This window comes from Diabrotica undecimpunctata, chromosome 7 (genome assembly GCF_040954645.1).
Source record: "Diabrotica undecimpunctata isolate CICGRU chromosome 7, icDiaUnde3, whole genome shotgun sequence".
NCBI lineage: Eukaryota > Metazoa > Arthropoda > Insecta > Coleoptera > Chrysomelidae > Diabrotica > Diabrotica undecimpunctata.
The window spans coordinates 118,392,676-118,416,483 of NC_092809.1; the positions used below are offsets into that span (position 1 = coordinate 118,392,676).

Genomic DNA, 23,808 nt, shown 5'->3' on the forward strand with positions numbered 1-23,808 from the left:
TGGAGAAACTAGAATAACAAACATAGCCAAAAAAGTGCATTTTGGGTTTGCTGTTGAAGACAAAAGAGGAGGTGACACTACCAAAAATTAGAACTATCTGAAGAAGGAAAGTGTCAAAGCGTACATAAAAAAAGCTCAGAGGAACTGAATCACATTACAGCAGAAAGAAGTCCAAAATATTGTATCTGAGTAGTGAGTTAAGTATTAGTAAACTAAGTAAAATGTATAATAATCAGTGAAAAGAGAAGTTGAAAGTGAAATGCAACATGTTTAGGAGGATACATCTTTAGAAGGCACCTTCGATACTTGCAGTACGTGCTGCCTTCTCAAGGAACAAATTAAAAGTGCACCAGCACGGTCTGCTGAAAAGGCGCAGCTAATGGTTGAAAAGTGGATTCATTCAAGAAGATCAGAGGCGTTCTATGAGTACATGAAAATGGATGTTCCCCATTCTGTTAGCCTTTGTTTTGATCTTTAACAAATTCAGTCACTACCGAAAAGTCCAATTAAAGAAGCTTATTACGCGAGACAAATTGGATTTTATAACTTTTGTATTAAGTACTGATCTATCAAACTCAAAACCCCATGTTCTATACATGGACAGAGGAGCAGACAGGAAAAGGCAGTGTGGAAATATCATCTGCTTTTTTTAACTATTCGACAGAAGCTGATTTTCAAGGCTGTTCTGTACTAAGGGTGTTCTGAGAACACTAATTCATTTTTTGGAAACACACAAAACATCAATCCAAAAGATTTTTTTTATTTCAATGTACGCTTACATAGTTTTTTACCCACCGACCGTATTTTTGGAAGAGTAGAAAAGCAGTTGCGAAAAAAAAACACATAATTTTAACTAAACAGGAATACCATGATATCTACAGTAGTATACGCAAGATAAAAGCACTAGTAGAAGATTGGCCACTACTTTATACTAAGAAGCTAGGTGAATACTATAAGGACATCCAATCAATTAGTGAACTGAAGAGAATTGAAATACTCTACCGGGCACAAGAAGAAATTAAACACTTCCGAAAAAAGGAAAACGTAAAGTCTTACAAAAAGATTGTGTTAGTAAGAGGCTTAAAAAACTACAAGTATGAAGGAGAAGAGGAGAAAGGTTTAAACAGACAAATGAACAAGTGGAAGTAGAAGGAAGAATCGAAATATCAATAGAACAAGTGAATGAAGCAGTTAAGGGAATGAAATTAAAAAAATCTCCAGGCCCAGGCGGAATACATCCAGAGTTGATTAGGTATGGATCATCAAAACTGTTTGAGATGATCCGAAAATTATTCGAAAGATGCTTAAACGGAGAAGAAGTTCCAGAAGAATGGAGACAATCGTATATCTCTCCAATACACAAGAAAGGCACAAAGATGGATCCTAAAAACTATAGAGGGATCGCAGTGATTGCTACTCTAGGCCGACTATACTCAAAAGTACTACGAAACCTGATAGAAAATGATATCAAAGACAAACAACCCGAAGAACAAGCGGGATTTAGGGCCGGACGCTCCACTATGGATAATATCTTCACATTAAAAATTGCAATGGAAAAACGGGTGCAGAGAAATAGAGAAACTCATATAGCTTTAATAGATTTGGAAAAAGCATATGACAGTGTACCGATCTCCCAACTATGGATAGAAATGGGTAACTTGAAAATAAACCCAATTCTTATTAACGCCACTCAAAAATATTACGAACAAAACTTTGCAAGAATTAAAATGGGACAAGAAATCACCTCTCCTTTTCAAACAACAAAAGGACTAAGACAAGGCTGCTGTCTGTCACCCACCTTATTTAAAATCTATTTGGACAGATCCTTAGTGAAATGGGTAAAAAAATGTAGAAACATGGGAATAACGGTGGAAGAAAACAAGCTATATACACTTTTCTTTGCGGATGACCAGGTAGTAATTGCCGAAGACAGCTACGATCTTAGCTATATGGTAAGAAAACTGCAAGAAGAATATGAGGTGGCAGGTCTAAACATAAATATGACAAAATGTGAATATCTCTCAGTGGGAACAGATGAAATATGTGACCTAGTCTTGGAAGACGACAAAATCAAAGGCGTGCAATCCTGCAAATATTTGGGGGTCATTTTCAACAAGAAGGGAAATAGCGCAGATGAAATCAGGGAAAGAATAAACAAGGGCAGAGCAGCGACCCGTGCCTTAAACTCTCTTCTCTGGCAAAAAACAATTCGACGAGAAACCAAAAAACACATTTACGGTAGTATAGTCCAAAGTATTACACTTTACGGTTCGGAAGTATGGGACGTCACCAAAGCTAATAGAAACAAACTTTTGACGACAGAAATGGATTATCTGAGACGAAGCTGCGGTAGATCGAAACTGGAGAGAGTTAGAAACGAACAAATAAGAAACGAAATGAAAATGGAGAGAAATATCAATGATGACATAGAAAGAAAACAATTAATCTGGTTCGGACATGTTAAAAGAATGCCAGAGTACAGATGGCCTAGGAGAGTACTGGAATGGATCCCTCCTGAAAGAAGAAAGAGAGGACGACCACGGAGAAGTTGGCGCAACGATATTGATGAAGCAATGGCTGCAAGAGACTTAGAAGAGGCAACTGCATATGACAGAAAAAGATGGAAATTGGGGGCGGAGAAGCGGCGACAGCCGTAATAAATCCGTTATTATATATTTATATATGAAGGAGAAGAGTTTTTTGTATTTTTGAGAAAGAAAGGGAAAAAGACTCCAAGGCAAGTGAGACTGGAAGAACTACCACTTTATCATGTGTTAACCAAAGATGACAAACTTTTAAAAAAAATGTTTGGAGAGGACTGACCTACTTCTGATCCACGCCTTGGTTGGTACAAGAGTTTGATTTTGGATGAACCATGGATTGGATGGATGATTGGATGATTTTTGGAGATGTATTATTATTTTATAAAAATAAAAGTTTATTCAAAAAAATTAATACTCCTTTACTTTATTGCTTTATTACTTCATTTACATGTAAATCGGCTTATGTGCACATTTTACATGCAAAATGACTTATTTCCACTAAGTTCGTGCAAAAGGATTTGTTCAAAAGACTTTGTGACAAAATCAATGTTTTAAACTATTTTTTAGCTACCCTAACTGAAATAAGTATTTTAATCGCATGTTTGGAAAAAATACTATTGCATAACATTGATTAGAACTCATTATCCTTTTTCAGAACAAAGCTATAAGTTTTTCGCCCTCCCTGAAAAATTACTTATTTGTGATTTAAGCTTGTTTGCATTTTACCTCCTTATATTTCTGAGAATTACTAAGAATGAAATTATAGATGAAGTCTATGCATTCTTAATTGAAAAATCGTAAAAGCAACTTTGAAAATGTTTGTTGTGCTGTCATTAAACATGTAAATATATTAAGGGATTTATGATTTTGATTGAAAATTTGTCGAGAATAATAGACCCGTTGTAAAACCTAAATCACAGACAATAAAGTAATCTCTAACTAAACAAGACTAAACTCCAGGTAGAAATCTCGTAAATATTTTTAATTAAAAATGCATAGACTTCAATCGACTCACGCTCAGGTAAATTTGATAAAATATTCTGCAAATAAATGTCCGAAGTGTAAAAAAATGCAAATTTTACGAATGCGCAAACAAAAAGCAAAAAAATGCAATAAAATGCAAGTTGCATATTATCCGCCCTTTAATTAATAATATTAATCTGTAGCTTCTTCTTAAAGACATCCAAAACATAGTTTTAATTATATTATTATTACTCTTTGTCTTTTTTTAACAATAGATTACAGATTTACTAGTAACTGGAATAATTTTTTAATCTCAGCTTGACATTAAACTTAATTAGAAACTAGTACAGACCAACCAAAATTACTACTGTTGTTTTCTTTTCTATATATTTTTACTGTATATTATTTATTTTATAAAATGTTAGCCAATAACATATTGCTACTAAATGAACTATTTTCAAAAACAAACCAAACTTGTTTGTTTGTTTTAATTGACTTTTATTTTCATTACCAGCAACATATATAGAGTTCTTTCAACGCATTCCCATTCATCGCACAAAAGCAAATAAATTATTAAAAATACCTCGAGCCAGCCGCTGACGCTGGCCTCCCCAATAATTTCAAAAGTAAATCTCCCACGTAAATCGTAATATGGGACGTGAAAAGCTAAATCTAAATCAGTTTTTCTATTTTCTTTTCCTAACCGTTATATCAAGCCATAAAGTATAATCGTGGTACACCGTAAGCTTTTGTTTGAATTTATTTTTGACATTTTTTTGTGTTCGGGAAGTTATTCCAAATGTTATGTACGAGTTTCTTGCATTCTATTATTAAAGCTTCCTTTGATGATGATGATAGTGGTAAGTCATAACCATTTAATAGTTTGTAACAATTATTAAATTTCGTCATATCTACACAATCGACAACTTGCTTTCATTCTCTCTTTGTTCTTATGTTTTTCTTTAGTTCGTAAATTAATACCCTTATGTAAAACAGAAGGAATTTATGACAGATAATTATTATTGACTAGACAATAACTTTTTTACATTTTGTTAAATAAAATGTGTAGTGGGACATCAAGATTTCTTTTTTTTACCCGTATCAACTCCTAGAATTATTAGCAGGGTTTTTTATTTTTATTTTAAAAAAAGTTTTTTTTTACATATATTTGCATTCATCTAGAAACATTATGTGAAATCTTACAGTTTGTTATACAGTTCACCATTTTCGAAAAAGTTTATTGTTTAACTGATGCCTTTTATTAGAGCTTCTTTCAGATTGTGTTGTATTATGTTGAGTACACTGGACAGTCTATCATTACTAATATGTTACACTGAAATTGGTATTTGACAGTTATGGCAAATTGGCTGAGGGTCCTTGAAGATTATATATCCATTTGTAAATTTTGTATGACCTAGCTGCAGTCTGCTGAGGACTACTTGGTCACATCTCGGAATTTGTAGTGAAGAGATTTGAAGTAACATATATACTTTGATAATTCTTAGTTTTGATTTTATTTGGCTCCATTTTACGTAGCAGGTTTTGTTATCGTAGGTTTTTATCAATAAGTGATGGATTCGACCGTTACTTAATAGAAATTCATTTTATATAACAATAAAACACTGAAAAGTTTTGTTTTCATAACTTCCACAGCGGTTTCGGCAGCGTGTCTTTCCCAAGTCATCTATTTTTAGTATGTGTTTACACTTTATAGTCTTTAACGGAATAGGTTGAGGAGGGGAGAACTGTTTGTCTTAAGTTGGTCATTCAGAATTATGTCTTTATTTTTATAATTTTTTTATTTCCATAGATTCTAATAAAAATAGCTTAAGTCCTCTATTTTGGATGTAAACAATTTGAAATTCGTCATTAAAAGATCGATCCTGACCTAGAAGGAGAAGTGCGTACGTAGAATCTGTTTTTCTATTATTGAAAGCCTTTTTATGTTCTGCTCTACGTTTGTTCAAAGTGCTACCAGTTTGACCAATGTAAGTTTTTTAGCAGTCGCCACATTTAAGTTTGTATTCACCACTGTCTAAGTGCTTTTGCCAATTGCAAGGCAAACAGACGTTGATAAAGGTGTAATTAAAGAAAATGGGGAATCTAAAATTCTGAGAAGGCACAGATTAAAGCAAAAATCTGGAATTTGGTTTCGTCAATTAGAAATCTTCGGATTTCTAGTTTGTGATTTAATTCAATTTTATATCATTCCTTTCAGGATGAAGACGTATAAGCGGATATACAGACGCACTATACGTGAAATCAAATCTTAACTGTCTTTCCCTTTTATAATAAAGATTGTGGAAGTTTTGAAAACAAAATTTTCAGTGTTTTATTATTTTTATTAATGTTCTTTGGTCTGAGAATGGTATGTTTTACATTATAGGGATTCTTATTCTTTCCATTGCTGCTTTATCAGCTGATTTATTACCCCTTATCCGAACATCGGATAGTACGCATAAGAATATTATACTTTTGCTTTTATTTCTGCTATATTGGCATAAGTAGGATACATCTGTTTGATACTATTTAAGGCACTCAAAAAATCTGATATAATAAAAAAATTTACATCGTTGCTGGTACATTGGTTTAGAGCGTTGGAGATTGTTTGCAGTTGTCCAGTATATAAATATGCTACACTCTTTGGCTAGGCGGGTGACAAAAGTACTGTTAAAAATAGCTAATACCACTGTTGCTTTTGGAGGCAACAGTACATAAGTTTGAAATCAGGGTATCTGGAGATTATAGACTGAAGTTGTTGTAAGATATTTAGTAACACAATACATTGATAAATATTGCCTTCTAAGAATTAATGGCGGCTGTTCTGCTAGGACTCGAAGGCTGTTAATTGGCGTGGTTCTGAAAGCGCGGAAAACTATGCGAAATTATGTGGATTTGATGATGTCCAGTTTATTTAATTGACTTTTAGTAGCAGTTTAGTAGCATATACAATCGTAATTTAGTTTTCTTCTAATTAGAAATTAATATAATCGTATAGGAATTATTGTGTCTGCACCATATTTATGATTATAAAGGACTTTTAGAATTCTCATTAAATTCTCAAGAATTTAATTTCGTTATTTGTTGTAAGAGTATGACCGTTTAGTTTGAATTGCTGTCGTGTTTTTGTTTTATCAAATATTATTACTTTAGTTTTTTGGTTAAAAACATCAAGCCTATATCTATTAACTACCCTTCCAGTTTATTTAATGTAATTTGGAATATTAATGCAGATGGTTTTGGGTTTTTACTTCCCATATAAATATATTACAAGATCATTTACGTAAAGATTTGCTTTTACTTAATGCTCAAAGTGGTTATCTATTGCTATTAAAAAAAGTGAGGGGTTTTTGCCATTTTCCAATGATTTGATAAAGCTTTAAGAGATAGCAAGAGAAATGAGGGAAAATGAAAAATGGTTAAAATAGGATACAATAAAATCACAGTAGACGGCAAGGAATGGAGATGGTGCTATAAAGAAGAAAAAGTAGTGGAAATAGCATTTAATTGGAAGAGAGGTATTAAACAAGGAGATAGTCTCAGCCCTTTGCTATTCATAATAGTAATGAACGAATTGATAAGAAACACTAGAGTCAGAACCAATCAACTACAGATAATAATAGGTTACCGCAGATTACAACCGGTAACAATAGAGTCCTTAATGTATGCAGACGACATAGTACTAATAGCAGATTCCGAGAATAAAATGCAGAAACTAATGGATATATGGGTAGAACAAATAGAAGAACTAAAAATGGAGGTAAACGAGGAAAAAAGTAAGATAATGATAATCAGCGGCAAAGGAGATAAGGAAGATAATCAAATAAACACAAAATGTAAGAACTCAGAATTAGAAATAGTAACAACTTACGAATACCTGGGAAGTATAATAACTAATGACGGAAAAATAGGCTGGGAAATAACAAATAGAGCAAAGAAGTCAAACAAGTTATATTATGCGTTAGCCCCAATAATGGAAAAAAGAGAACTTTTCACGAGAAACAAGAATAAAAATATATAACACAATAGTAATACCGACTGTGCTCTATGTAAGTGAAAACTGGACAATTCTGGTAAAACATAAGAGCAGGATAGACGCAATGGAGATGAGACATCTAAGAAGGATAGTTGGAAAGAAAAAATGGGATAAATTAAGCAACGAGACTATTAGGAGAATGGCCAACCAGGAACCGATAATGAACAAAATAGCAAAGAGACAAATGAACTGGTATGGGCATCTGATGATGATGCAATCCAATAGAATAACAAGAAAAGTTTATGAAGCAAAAAACATCGGAAAAAGAAAAAGACTCAGACCAAGAAAAAAATGGATACAGCAAGTATACTCGGTTCGCTATTCCCAGTCCGAACTGTCTAGTGAGTGAAGTTAGTAATTATTTTTTTGCGAAGTTAGTTACTTTTTGACAGACTAAAAGTTGCTGGAAATTACTATACAACCAAGCACACGTACTCATAGCCAATATTAATAGTAAACAAACTAAATAGTAAATAAAATAGAACTTTGCGAATTACCGACAATCAATATTTATTTATCTGCACCATATAATAAATAGTTATGTTAAATTATAACAACTAAAATATATTTTTTAACTATATACTACCCAAAATTTGATGGGTTTAGTATACACTTCCACTATTTAGAATAATTCTTCTTTTTTTTAAGAAAGAAGTCTGCAATAGTAGGATACTTAAGCTATTAATACTGAGAAGTAGGAATTGTTGTATTGTAGGTTTCCGACAATGAATCTGTCAAAATATGCCCGAGCTAAGCGAATGGAGTATAGTAGAGGCGGGAAAACTTAAACAAAAATCACTAAAGATTTGCTTTTACTTAAAGCACAAAATGGTTGCCTATTGCTATTAAAAACAGCGAGAGGTTTTTGCCATTTTCCAATGATTTCGTAGTTAATATGACACTGTGTGTTTTAATTTTTATAGTTTTGTTCTCCAGAAAGTTTTACTCAAGGAAGATAAGAAATGTCTACTTGGTGTCAAATACTTTTGTGATATCAAAGTATTTGAGTGTATGGAGATTTTTCTTTTCTAAGTACTCTTTTAATATAACAATAAAATACTGAAAACTTTGATTTGAAAACTTTCACAAAATTTATTGTAATATATTATCACTACAGCTGTTTCGGCAGACTGTCTTTGTTAAGTGATCTGTTTTTGGTATGTGTTTACACTTTATAGTCTTTAACTTAATAGGTTGAGGAGGGGAGATCTGTTTGTCTTAAGTTGATCATTCAGAATTATGTCAGTGTTTTTTTATTTATTAATTTCCATAAATTCTAATAAAGATAGCTTAAGGTTTTTATTTTGGATGTGAAAAATTTGAAATTCGTCATTAAAAGAATAATTATGACCTAGAAGGTCAAGTGCGTATGTAGAATCGGTTTTTCTATTATTGAAAGCCCTTTTATGTTCTGCTATACGTTTTTTAAAAAGTCTACCGGTTTGACCCGTGTAAGTTTTTAGACAGTCACTACATTTAAGTTTGTATACACCACTGTGTAAGTACTGTTTCTTTTGGCTCTTGTTGTCTTGTTGTCTAATTATAGTATGCGAAACCGGTCATTGGTGGTAGAATAAATTGATTGTGAGTAAGTGTTACTTTTTTTCACAGTTCTTTTGTGACAATTTTCACGGAAGGCTTCATTTTGACTTTCGTTTTCGAAAGCCTCCCACGCAAACATCAAATTTCGATTCGCCACTGAATGTCATTCTGAACAGTCTAAACCAGTCATCAACGGTCCATGAAAACTTTAAGCAACCAATTGGGCAAGATCAAAGATTTCATGTACTGTTGATGACTGGTCCAGAGTCATATTCAGTGTCAAATCGAAATTTGATGTTTGCGTGGGAGACTTTCAAAAACAGGTTATCAGAAGTAAAAATGAAGCATTACATAAGAATTGCATTAAAAGAACTGTGAAGTTTCCCAAAAGGAACTTGGAACTATGATTTGGGGGTACGTCTCATCAGCTACTCTAGAAAGATATGAGGTGGCCGATGTCAAAATAAACTTTTGAGATAGAATTAAAATATCATAAATCAAATAGCAGTAAACAATGGGTACCAAGAACGAACAATTAATAAAATTTTAAATCAAAAACTACATTAGTAAACCCTTAAATTAGTATTTTGTCCACCAGAGACACCAGCTTTTAGAACAAACAACAATTTAGGCAAATACATTAAAAACAACAAGAGCCAAAATAAAAGGCACTTACACAGTGGTGTATAAAAACTTAAATGTTACGACTGCCCAAAAACTTACATCGGACAAACTGGTAGAACTTTTAACAAGCGTATAGCAAAACATAATTGGGCTTTTAATAATAGAAAAACAGATTTTACATATGCCCCTTACCTTCTAAATCATAATCAATCTTTAAAGGATAAATTTCAATAATGAATAAAATGAAAATTAACAAATTAAAAAATACAGACATAATTCTAAACGACAAAAATTGAGAAAAACAGTTCTCCTCTGCTCAACCTACTCAGTTAGACTATAAAGTGTAAACAATATTAAAAATAGATCACTTGAGAAAGGCACTCTGCTGAAACAGCTGTTGTGATAAGATATTATAATAAATTTTGTAGAAGTTTTGAAAACAAAGTTTTTAGTATTTTATTGGTATATAAAATGATTTTCCATCAAGTAACGGTCGAATTCATCACTTACTATTTTTATCCTTTACTTAAAATCTTTTGAGATCCAACAAATCTAAAAAGTGTTGTAAAACACTATTAGTAAAACAAAGATCTGAATACAAAAGCACATTTCAGCATTGAATCCGGATGCAAGGCAAACCGATTTCGCGATCGGAATGATCTCTTCACTAGTTATCATTATATATTTATTTGTAGACTCACACATATTTCTATAGATCTCTTTTTACTCCTATGTCCATTTTATCGTGTATCCATGAGTTAAGAACAAAATGTGCCATACAGTAGTGTACACATACATGCCAAAACTATACAATTGTCCAGAGTTTTTCATCTCTTTGGCTTTAAGGTAACATATACAGGTATACAGTTTGTTCCAACAAAAATGTTACCCCTCCCCCCCCCCAGAAACTCAGAAACCAAGAGTTTCTTTATAATTTAAAAAAACACGTCAATTTGTATTGGGAGAGGGACGAATTTTCATGCCCTCAAATGTAACCCACTAAAAAACATAAAATTTCATCAAATTAACTAATTAAATGTTCGAAATGACCTCCTGTGATCTCCATACAATAATACACTCTATTTTAAAAGCCTTTTTGTACATTTGCAAATACCTCAGGTGTCAATAATCGGCATTCTGATACAATTGTTTTTCGCAACTCTACAAGATCTGTAGGCGGAGTGGCGTATATTTTTGATATTAGGTATTCCCACAAAAAAATCCAAGTGCGAAAGATCCGGTGATCTGGCCGGCCACTCTATTGGACCCCTTCGGTCAATCCAACGTCCTGGAAAACGGTAATTCAAAAAATTCAAAAATTGTCTTATCGTATATCATAATGTGGGGGTGCCCCGTCCTGTTGGAAAGTCAGTTCATCATCTAAAAGATTATTATCAGATTTCAATGTGTCAGTGATCAAAGGATCAATAAAGTCTTTTATACTCGTTTTCATCGTTTTTGGCGTGTGCCTGAAATAAGCTACTACGGAATTTTTAATATTCGTCTCTCTCTGATACACAGATGCGTAATTCAATTGTGCGAGTCACGTTCGTCATGGTAAAGTGCGATGAGAAGGGAATGAAGAGACCACTCACGTCTCCCAGTATTGTAGCAATAACACCGATGCGTTTGGCCGATACGGTGTCGGTGATAAGTTCGGCCTCTTTACGAATACAGATAGCTGGCAGTGACGTGTTTTTTTTAACATGTTACCCTGATCTGTGCAGGTTTTAAGTAGCTGATCAAATAGTTTTTATAAGTAAACAGTTTTTAATTAATTAATAGTTTGAGCTCTTACTGTGTGGAATTCCATTACATAAAATAATACTCTCGACACCTTAAAAATTTCAGTTTATTATAAATTAACTCTCTCTCTTCCGATACCCATTGCAATAATGACTTGTGGCATTGTTCTTGAATGAGCTGGCTAATAGGTTTATAATTGTAGCAATTACCATTGATATTTTATGTTGTTTTAGTCGATTTTAGTCAGTCATTGTTGGAATTTGTTCCGAACAGTATTACTTATTATTTTTTGTTGTGAATAACTAATTGTTCTATTTAATAAAAAAATGCCGGAAAAAACGGTAACAGGAGAAATGCGACAATGTGTAGTTCATTTATTGGAGTATTTTAAAAAAGAAAAAGAAAACAACGTACCTTTTCTTTCGTTATCATCGGTACATGAACGAGTAGCGGACGCTTTGAAAATCAGTCTTCGCACAGTGACAAGAATAAAGAGTGAATACAAGACAGGGGCAGCTCTTACTACACCAGGAGAGTCACGTAATGTACAAAAAAAGACTAATGATGTCAGCGATACTATAAAAGGAGAGATTAGAAATGTACTGTATGTCATGAAAGCAAAAGGAGAGCACGTTTTAATTAAAGTTCTAAATACACAATTAAGAAACAAGCATCTCTATGACGGTTCTGATACAAGTTTGTGGCGTCTTATGAAAAATTGTGGGTTTTCATACAAACTAGAAAATAGTAGACGAGTGCTATGTGAGAAACCATGTATTGTCTCCAAACGACTGTATTTTTTGAGGCATTATATGAAAAATTTTTTAAGTCGTCCAAGCCCACTTCAGTTCGTTTTTTTAGATGAAACATGGATATTCCTAAAAGGGGCATATAAACGTACTTGGCAAGATGACTGTGTGAAAAGCATCAGAAAAGGACACGAAAATACAGGTAAACGCTTTGTTGTTTTACATGCCGGAAGTAGGCAAGGATTTGTTAAAGATGCTGGATAACTGTTTTCTACGAAATCGAAGAGTGCAGACTATCATGATTCTGTGGATAGAGTCTTTTAAAAAGTGGGTCTTCGAAAAGCTGATACCAATGTTGGAGGAACCATCTCTAAGTATTATGGATAATGCCTCATACCATAGCTCTTTAATAGAAAAGTTACCGAATGCCAGTTGAAAAAAATCGGACTTACAAGAATGGTTACGAGCGAAAAAAATAATTTTTGACGACGATTCGGGCAAGACAGAGCTATTGAGTCTTTGTCGCCAGAATAAAGCACAAAATACCAGGTACGTTATAGACGAGCTACTCCAAGAACATGGGCATCAGGTTTTGAGATTGTCTCCATATCACTGTCAATATAATCCGATTGAGTTGGTCTGGGGCATTTCTAATCAATACTATGATCGTCATATTGGAGAACATGGACGTGGAGATGAAACAGTGAAAAAAGTTTGGGGCGATGCATTAGCTGAGGCAACACCTGCAGTGTGGGCGAGTTGTGTTAACCATACTGAAAAATTAATTCAGGACGACTGGGCAAAAATGGTCACATATGATGAAAATGAAAGTAGGATTATCATCGATTTGGCGGAAGATTCCAATGATGAAGACAGTTCCAGTGAAGACGCTGACTGATTAGCTAATTAATCAAGGTCAGTACGTTGTAACAGTTCAGAATTCGCTACAGTGCTTAAAACTTAAAAAATCTGTATCATTTTTTATTTAAATTGGGTTAAATAATTAACACTTTTTTGGGTATATTTCAAAATCGTTTTAAAATGTACTTTTCGTTATATCCTGTCCTATTGTACTGCAAGCTAGAAAAATACTTCTTCGCAATTTATACGTATATTCCGTTATTAGAAATTTAATGAAAAATAATTTATAATTTTCTTTTATAACTATTATTTCATTTGACATGCTACATTTTGCTCCGCCACTGGAGGAGGTAAACGAATCGAGCTTAGACAAGGAAAGACAGATGAAACAACTTATTGCAAGTGTTTTTACACGCACACGCCAAGAACGATGAAAACGATTATAGTAAATTTAAATAAGTTGTTTCGTTCAGATTTTCTTCAAATAATATGATTCCCTAAAATGCCAACCCATACATTTAATTTCTGAGGTGTTTGTTTATGTATCTCCATGAATAAATGAGGATTAATGTTACTCCAATAACGAAAATTATGTCTATTAACTTCACCATTTAACATAAAAGTACACTCGTCGGAAAAACACGTACTGTACAATCGATTTTGGTTGTTATTTATGATTTCACTAAATTCTTCATAAAATTAAAGCCGACGATCAGGATTATCTTCGTTTAATTGATAAAGTAATCGTATTTTATAATGGTGAAATTTATGGGATTTTATAATTCTATAAACACTAGATGCTGTTATACCAGATGCACAAAATAGTTGTCTGATACACTGTCGATTACACATTAATAAATGAACTAATACCGCCATTTCAACTACTTTATTTCGCACTCGACGGTTTACGTAGTGCTTTGTATTGTTAACGTCACCTGGAGCTTCAAACTTATCAGTTAAATGTTTAACGTATTGGTGACTTACGTTTTTTTCTGGGTAGTTCGTATTAAAGATTGTTGCCGTAGCCTTAGCACACTAATTATTTCCATAGTATAGCCTAACTAATTCTATTTTTTCTTCACTAGAATATCCCATTTTTGTAAGCCTTTACAATAATTTCTCTGATTAATCAGTCGTTGACAAATTAATCTCAAATCAAAGGTAACCTGGTCAACACTAAAGAAGATAATTAGGATTCATTATCTTTAAAAAAATCATATGAAAAGTGATATTTTTACAAAAAGAAAAAAAATTATCTTCAACACAGTGGCGTCTTGATATCGATTTGTAGGTTGATTGAATTATTGAATTGAAGGTCATGAAGAACATTTAATTAGTTAATTTGGTGAAATTTTATGTTTTTCTTGTTATTACTGATATTCAACCAATAATAATATAATAATAATAATAACCAAGGGGAAACCAACTTTCGACGCCAGCTAACCATAATAGCAATGCTGAATGGATTGAAAACACAACTAACAACTGTCAAGACTAAAGTAATATTCCCTATGAACCTTTCATCACTGAAGAAGTCTCGAACATTATCAAAGAGCTTCATAACTGGAAATCTCCTGGACTAGACGGAGTTCAAAACTTCTGGCTAAACATGTTTTGGAGTGTACCTGAGCTTTTAACAGTTTAATTAATCATGTTATTTCTAATCCGCAGGAAATACCACCATTTCTTACTCAGGGAACCACTTACCTAATACCGAAAGGTCAAAATAACACCCAAGATCCAGCTAAGTACCGAACAATTATTTGTCTTTCAACTTTTTACAAATTGGTCACATCCTGTGCAGCCCAGCATATCTACCAACACTGTTCTCTAAACAATATCATAGAGCCTTAACAGAAAGGATGCGCTAAGGGTTTCATGGGCTGCAAATAATAACTTATAATCAACTCAGTCATTTCCAACTGCGAACACCAAAAAAAGGAATCTTTTCACAGCCTTTATTGACTTCAAGAAGGCCTTTGATTCAGTACCGCATGAATGGCTTATATATATTTATTGAAAACATATAAAGTCGATGATAATATAGTAACCTTTTTAAAGCATATAATGACCTAGTGGAAAACTAAAATTCAACTTCAAATACCCGGTGAAAATAACATTGAAACTGAAGATATCCCAATTAACCGAGGCTCTTTCCAGGGGGACTCGTTGAGTCTTCTTTGGTTCTGTTAACCATCCAACATCTTACCTGTGGCTACCAGGCATTTGTCGGTTCTGATTTTAAAGAACGTCATGACTCAGTAGGAAAGTTTATTCACTAAGAACTAGATCACAAACTGGGACTTCTCCAAACCGACCATCGTCCTTATTATCAATACGTCCCTGACAGAATGCTTGAAAATGACAACTACAAGCTATACTGGGACCGCACTGTGCTTACAGACCAACCAGTGGCACATAATAGAATAGACCGGATCTCATACTAGTTAATTAAATTACTAAGCAGACAACACTTATTGATGTGGCGATACCCAACACCAATAGTTTACGTGTTAAATACAACAAAAAGATCGCCAAGTACAGAGATCTAGAAATTTAAAAAAATAGAGTGTCGTGTAGGGAAAAAAATTAGCTTCCGAATGATGTGCCACTCGACCACACTTACTATTAAAAAAAAACTGGTGGTTGATGCGTGTTACATTCGAGGTCATTAATTTTGTACAAAAATTCGTCCTCCTTCCAATAAAAATTGACGTGTTTGGTTAAATTTTGAAGAAACTCTTGGTTTCTGAGTTTCTGGAGGGTCAATGTATTTGTCGATTTACACTGTATGTAAATTTAATATTTAAATTTAATATTTGCATAAAACTTTAAAATTAATATTGGATATCTCAAATATAGTTGGATTCGGTTCGTCAAAGCGAATAGACGTGCGATACTTAAAATCTAATTAACGAAATCGGTGTTATCACCTTGTAATTAAAAAAAACTAGTGTATTCATATAAAAATTACAAATATCGATTTAAAAAAAAGTAAAATTTAAGTGGTTTAAAGATCATGAGTGTTACTAGCGGGGGTAGAAAACCCCCCAAAAAAGATGAGTTGGAAGGTGATATGGATGTGTCCCATCCGGATCTTCCACCTTCTCCAGTGGAGGAATTTAGAGGATTTCAAAATATCAACCCTATTTCACAGATAAGTACTGATCATGTTTCTGAAATTGTTTCCGAAAAAAATTTAAACGTAAACACGGTCATTAACACAATAAATCAATATTCTTCAAAAGATAATGGGCCATTTTTTGTTTATATTCAAAGTAAAACAGGTAAAATAGGCAATTTACATAAAATAGCTACGGCTAGACTAATAATTAATGCGATACCAGAAATTAAACATGATATAGTTAACATATCGGTAATAGGAGCTAATAAAATAAAGGTTGAATTAACTTCTTATGCAAGCGCAAATAAATTATTAACAGCACAGTCATTAAAGGATAAACAATACGATACATACATTCCAATATTTTTTACTCACGTAAAGGGAGTCATAAGGCAAATAGATTTAGAATTATCGGAACAGGAATTAAAAGAAATTATTAAACCGAAATTAGGATATAATTTAGAAGTAAGTCACGTAAAAAGAATTTCACGTAAAAATGACAAAAATGAAATTGTTCCAACAACTACAATTATAGTTACATTTAGAGGTCAACTTTTACCTACTAGGGTAATAATAGAAAAAATGGTGTATGAAGTCGAAAAATACGTGCCAAGAGTAATGCAGTGTCTTAAATGTCTAAGATACGGCCATATTAGTACACAGTGTAGATCAAAAGAACGCTGTCAAAATTGTGGAGAAGACCATAAAGTAGAAAATTGCCAAAAAAATGAACCAATATGCATTTATTGTAAAGAAAAGCATTGCGCCACTGATAAAAAAAATTGTTTAGAATTTAGTAGACAAAAGAGTATTAAAAAAACTATGGTATATGAAAACTTATCATACGCTGAGGCTTCTTCTAAGCACGAAAAAAGTTTTTCAAGTGTAGCAAAAACTGACACAAATTCAAACCGGTATACTGTTACTTTAAAAAGAAAGAGGTTAGCTATAACCCCAGAGATCGATGAAACATTCGAAAAACACAAAGAAATAATTTCAAATCCAAAAATTTTAACAGAACCTGTTTTCAATAAATTTAAAAATATACCAAATTATAATAATAGTTGTGATGATAATAGCACTTTAAGTAAACAGATAAAAACTCGCGAATCAATATTAAATCTTATCAAAGATGTTTTAACTTTTTCAAATATAGAAATTAAAAATAGTACACTTATTGAAAATATAAAAGACAGTATAACGCAAATTCTATCAGACTATGAGTAACTTAAATATACTGCAATGGAATGCTAGATCAATTCTGTGTAATAAAGGTCATTTTGAAAAATACATTTTCGATAATAAGATTAATGTAGTGTTGCTTTCGGAAACCTGGTTAAAGGAATCTTCACATTTTTTTATTAATAATTTTAATATATTTAGACACGACCGTAATGACGGTTATGGAGGAGTTGCAATCTTATTAAAAAAATTCCTTACATTTTTTCCTAAGCCAAAATTTACTCCAATAAAGTTCGTAGAATGTGTGTCGGTATCAGTGTCAATAAATAAAAATATCAAAATCCACCTATACTCTATATACGCCAAACCAAAACTAAACATTAGAGAAACAGATTGGGTTGCCTTTTTTGATAGCCTAGAAAAGCCATTTTTGGTAGGAGGCGATTTCAATTGTCATCATACTGCATGGGGAAATAGTTATTCAGATATATCGGGTTCAAGGCTTCTCGGTGCTATAGAGGAGTGTAACTTAAATTATTTAAATACAGGAAGCGAAACATTAATACCTAGATTTGGAAGTAATAATAAATCTGCTGTAGATATAACAATATGTTCTAGAGATATAACTTTAAATTGTGATTGGAAAACTGATATTATACCATTAGGTACTTCCAATCATTTTCCTGTTCTAATTAAAACACATTTTAATACTACTCAAGTATCCTTTAAGTGTAAAAACAAAGTTAATCTAAATAAAGCTGACTGGTCCCTTTTCTCTCAGATAGTAGATGAACAATTAAATGAAAGTAATAACGAAAGATCTTATAAAAGTTTTATAGAGTCACTAAATCATGCTACAAAACTAGCAATCCCACAGAAGAGAACAGAGATCAAATCAGAATTTAGCAAAGTTTGGTGGAATCAGAGATGTGCAAATGCCATTAAATGTCAACAAGAAGCTTTTTTGCTTTACAAAAGGCAGTCAAATTTAACTAACTATTTAAAATATAAAAATTCAGTAGCAGTCGCAAAAAAAATAATATTACAAAGCAAAAAAGATTCTTGGCAAAATTTTTGTAAACAACTCAACAGAAACACACCTATAAAAGATATATGGAAATATATAAAGAAAATAAAAAATACATTTAATCCTCCAAAAAATAGGATCCAGGTAGGGGAGTGGGTAGAAATGTTCTTCAATAAAATTGCTCCAAGTTGGGTGGAAACAAATATTCGGCCGATTAGTTTACTGAGCACGGATGATATAGATAGGGAATTCTCAAGTATGGAAATAAAACAAAGCCTCAAAACTAACAATAATACAGCGCCCGGAGTTGATAACATTTATTATAAAATGCTCGCTAGTTTGTCAGAATCAAGTATAGAAATTTTTCGCAAAATAATAAATACAACATGGAATCGGGCAGAATTTCCAACAAGCTGGAAGGAATATTCAGCAATCCCAATTCTAAAGGCAAATCGAGATGCGAAAGATCCAGATTCATATAGAGCAATTTCTCTAGCTTCTTGTGTCTTAAAAACTTTAGAAAGAATGATCAAAGTCAGACTAGTTCATTGGCTTGAAAACAATAAAAAATTACCTAAATTACAGTTTGGTTTCAGAAGAGGATGTTCAACCATTGAAAATGTAGGTAACCTAGTAAGTGATATAAATATCGCTTTTACTAACAACAAATCACTTCCAGCAATTTTTGTAGATATAGAATCAGCATATGATATTGTAATATTAGACATTCTCTATGAAAAAATGGAAAAAATGGGAATTTCTCAAGCTTTGACCTCACGTATCAGATTACTATATTCCGATAGAACAGTTTCAATAAACATAAATGATGAAATATTGGGCCCTAAAACGACCAATATTGGGTTACCACAAGGAAGTATACTAAGCCCTGTACTATACTTAATATACACAGCAGATCTGGAATGTAAAATTAAATCTGAGAACATTTCTATACAACAATTTGCCGATGATATTTGTATATATTCACCATGTCAATATATTGAAGAAGGATGCAAAAAATTAAATATAGCTTATAAGAACCTCAATAAATGGTGTAATGAAAATGGTCTAAAAATTTCCAGGAAAAAAACAGAAGTTTGCATTTTCACGAGAAAAAGAAAAAACATTCCAACCGAATTAACATTGGATACAACAAAGTATAGCGTACGTGCATCAGTAAAATACCTAGGAATGCATTTAGATAAAAAAATGACATGGAAAAATCACGTAGATTATCTAATCAAGAAAACAGAAAAAGGAATTAACATCTTACGGTCAGTATGTGGAACAAAATGGGGATCAGATCCAAATGTAGCAATCCTTCTGTACAAATCCTACATTAGGTCAATACTGGATTATGGTTGTTTCTTCTACGACCAAGCTTCAAAAAGTCAACTAGAAAAAATAGACCACGTAGTAAATAAGTGTCTAAGACTATGCCTAGGGGCTTTAAAAAGTACACCAATTGATTGTTTATTTGCAGAAGTAGCGGAAACTCCACTAAAATATCGCCGAAAGATTTTAGCTTCCAATTTTATAGCTAAATTAAGCTCCAAAAAAAGCGACTTAGTCCAAAAAATTAATATACTGTTAACATCGGATCTTACCCACAGTTATTGGAAGTCGAAAAAAAGTTTAACTATTACAGAGTCATATTATGTAATACATAACGTAATAGAAGAAATACACTCTTCAGATATAGATCCATTATATAGTATAAATATTTACAACATCCATCCAATTAACTGTGTTTTTCTCCAAGATTATTCAAAATTTCACCCAAGAATTAGACAATACATATTTAAGCAAGATTTAGAAAAGTATCTTCCCAGATGTCGCTATATATTCACCGATGCATCAAAGAGTAACAATAAAGTAGGTTGCGCTATATTTGATTCACATAATAACATTAAAAAATCTTATAAATTAAATGAAAAACTAACAATATATACGGCAGAATTAATCGCCATATTAGAAGCTCTTCTATATATAAGTAATATGAAAGTTACAGAAGAATCATTTGCAATTTGTTCAGATAGTAAAAGTGCTGTTATCAAAATAAAAAATATCCACCAGGTCAATAGTAATTATATTTTTACCAAAATAATTACTAAACTTCATGAACTACAATCTCAAAAGGTTAATGTATCACTTGTTTGGATTAAAGGGCATTGTGGAATAAAAGAAAATGAAGAAGTAGACGAAGAAGCTAAAATAGGAAGTAGAACAGGAGAATATTTAAAGTATAAATGTCCTCACAATGAAATTGCTTGCCACGTAAAGCCCATATTACTAACAGAATGGAGAGAAATGTATAGAAGCAGTCCAAAAGGAAAATTTTATAAAAACATAGTTACCGAGCCTCCTAGCCAATCTTGGTTCTCAAGACTGTCGGGAAGTAAGCGGTTTTTCTCTGTATTGTGCAGATTAAGGTTCAACCATGTTTTAACTCCGCAGTATAAATATAAAGTAAAATTAAGTGATTCTCCTAATTGTACATGCGGAGAAGAAGGTACAACAGAGCACATGATATTAGGCTGTTCTAAAATAAGTAATGAAGTAAAAGTATTAAGTGAAGAAATAACCAAAATACCCAAAATCACCAAACCATATAACCTAACCCAATTATTAAGTTTAGAAGATTGTAATATTTATCAAATTTTGTATAAACATATTTTATGTATTAGATTAAGTTTATAGCCTATGTTTTTTTCCCTTCGTGCAAAGCCCTAAGTCTATCCGAGGTCCACCTGTCTCGTCTAAATGCTCTGATCGACCCCTGAGCGTCAAATTGTATCCTAGTCTAATATCCCAAATTATATAAGATAAAAAGATAGGAAAAAAAAAACAAATAAATAAATATATGTGTGTATATATATATGTATATATAAAAAAAAGAAAAAAAAATAAAAAAAAAAAAAAATAAAAAAAACACAACAAAAGGAAATAATTCAAAACAAGCTGAATATGTTATAAGAGAAATAAAAATCGAAGTTATAATTGTAAAATTAGATATATAGGAAATATTTCTTTGTAAAATTAGAGCAGGACTATGATTGTATAGCAAACGAGAAGAAAGCAAGAGTCACTCCTTTAGAGCTTCCGAATAAAAAATACAAATAATCCCATAAAGGTAAGATGGCGAATGGACAGAGACTCCGAAGCCAATAATGCACAAGCACACACACACACATCTCAAATATAATTTCTAAGTATTTTCAATAATGCTCTGGTTTTTTGTATACGGGTGACATAGTTTTCAATGGTATAAAAATATTTTTTACAATTCAATATTATTAAATGTTTAACTAGTTTTATTTAAAATATTATATTATTAAAATAGAACATAAAACCAAAATACTGTTTAACGATGACATGACATTTATTTATGGAAATTAAAAATCTGTGTTGAGTTTCGATGTTTTGTTTTATTATTGAATATTCATTTCCATCAAATTTTTATTTGTTAACTATAATTGCAAAATAAGACCAGGTGAGTTAATAAAATATTTTTTGTTTAGTAATAAAAATAGATACAACTATGTATTCTCATCAAATGCTAAAGGAACCTTTACACTTCAGACACGAACACTGTTACTGAACACTAACGAGACGACATGAGGAGGCACTGCATGTCTCATTAAATTGAATTGTACGACTATATTAACAGCGACACTGTACTCGGCGTATCCAATTAATTAATATCGATCTTTAGCCTGAGTCAAAGACACTAATAGTTAAATACTACAATTAGGGTCGATAACTTTTATATTCGATGATTATTCAAATTATCTCGTTTATATACGAACGCCTGGGTTATGCAATTATGCATTCCCAGTAATTTGCAGTTTGCATCAATTTTGTGGATCTACCAATAATCCATTTAATTTAGAAAAAGGAATTTCTTTTATACCTTCAATGGTTTCTTTTCATGTATTTTCAGTAGTTGTATAAATGTTGTGATTTGGAGCCTTGCGTGATGAAAAAGTACGGTTTGAAATATGGAAACTTCTTTGAGCATCAGTATTAAATCTATTACTAGACTCAATTGGTGATTTAGATGATAGTACCCTTATGTTTAGGGTTAAATTTGCCTTTGTATGTTTGTCCTCCATTTTTTGAGCATTTTTGCCTTTTGCTTTAAAAATGAGAAAAAAATTACTAAATTGGATGAATCATTCATATAATCTTTAGATGGGCAATCCCTAATTGTCATTGGATCAAGTTTAATTCTCAATTATATCGAGAAATACAAAAATAAAACTCTTCTTCTTCTTCATGTGCTTTGTCCGTTCCGAACGTTGGCAATCAACATGGCTATTCTGATTTTGTTTACGGCAGATCTGAATAGTTCAGCAGATGACAATCCAAACCATTGCCGCAAGTTTTGGAGCCACGAGTGTCTTCTCCTCCCTGGACCCCTTCTGCTGTCTATTTTCCCTTGAACGATCAGCTGTAGTACTCTATATTTATCATGTCTCATAACGTGACCCAAGTATTCCAACTTTCTTTTCTTTATACTTATTCCTACCTCTCTCTCTTTACCTATCCGGCGTAGTACCTCTTCGTTGGTCACGTGCTCAGCCCAGGATATACGTAATATACGTCGGTAAGCCCATATTTCGAAGGCCTCTACTGTTTTCATCAATGTTGCGGTCATTGTCCACGCCTCCATTCCATACAACAAAACCGGGAATACATAACATTTCAGAAGTCGAATTTTGAGAGGTAGGGTGAGGCTTTTAGAACTGAAAATTTGCTTCATGCTAGTGAACGATGCTCTTGCCTTTTCTACTCTTATACTTATTTCCTTCGCTTGATCCCAATTTGAGTTAACTGTTGTTCCCAAGTAGATGTACGAATCCACGTGTCCAATTCTCTCATTGTCTAATATCAGTTGCTGTGGTGGTTGTTGGGTTTTGCTTACTAACATCCATTTGGTTTTCCTGATATTTAGTCTGAGCCCGTATTGTGCGCTTGTTTTTTGTATCTTACTCATTAGGCAACTCAGTTCGTCCTTGCTACTTGCTAGAATCACAGTGTCATCAGCATACCTTATGTTATTAATTATTTCTCCATTTATCTTTATGCCTTCTGTGCTTTCCTCCAGCGCTGTCTTAAATACTTCTTCTTTAAGAGTAAGAGTATATATTAAAGAGAATAGGAGACAAGATACAGCCCTGTCGTACCCCTTTCTTGATCTCAATTTTATTGGTCAATGTAGATCCTACTTTCACTTTAGCTGTTTGACCCCAATAGAGACTCGCTATTGTTCGAATGTCTCTGTAGTCGACTCCGATCTTATGTAGAACTTCAATTATCTTTTCGTGTTCTACGTTATCGAATGCTTTTGCGTAGTCTATAAAGCATATGTACACGTCTTTGTTCATATCTCTTTAGCGCTGGATGAGTAC

General features: G+C 32.6%; 1 protein-coding gene across 2 annotated transcripts in view; it reads left to right on the forward strand.

Moving 5' to 3' along the window:
* Positions 1-23,808, forward strand: part of LOC140445742 (calsenilin-like) — an 859,410-nt gene that overhangs the window by 596,819 nt on the left and 238,783 nt on the right. The window contains exon 1 of one of the 2 annotated variants that reach the window (XM_072538047.1): positions 4,230-4,366. The exons of the other annotated variant lie outside the window; for it this stretch is intronic. Within the exon in view, the coding sequence (XP_072394148.1) occupies positions 4,306-4,366 (61 nt within the window). The 5' untranslated portion in view covers positions 4,230-4,305. Of the gene's footprint in view, positions 1-4,229; positions 4,367-23,808 lie in introns of those variants that run through there. 2 annotated transcript variants of the gene reach the window in all.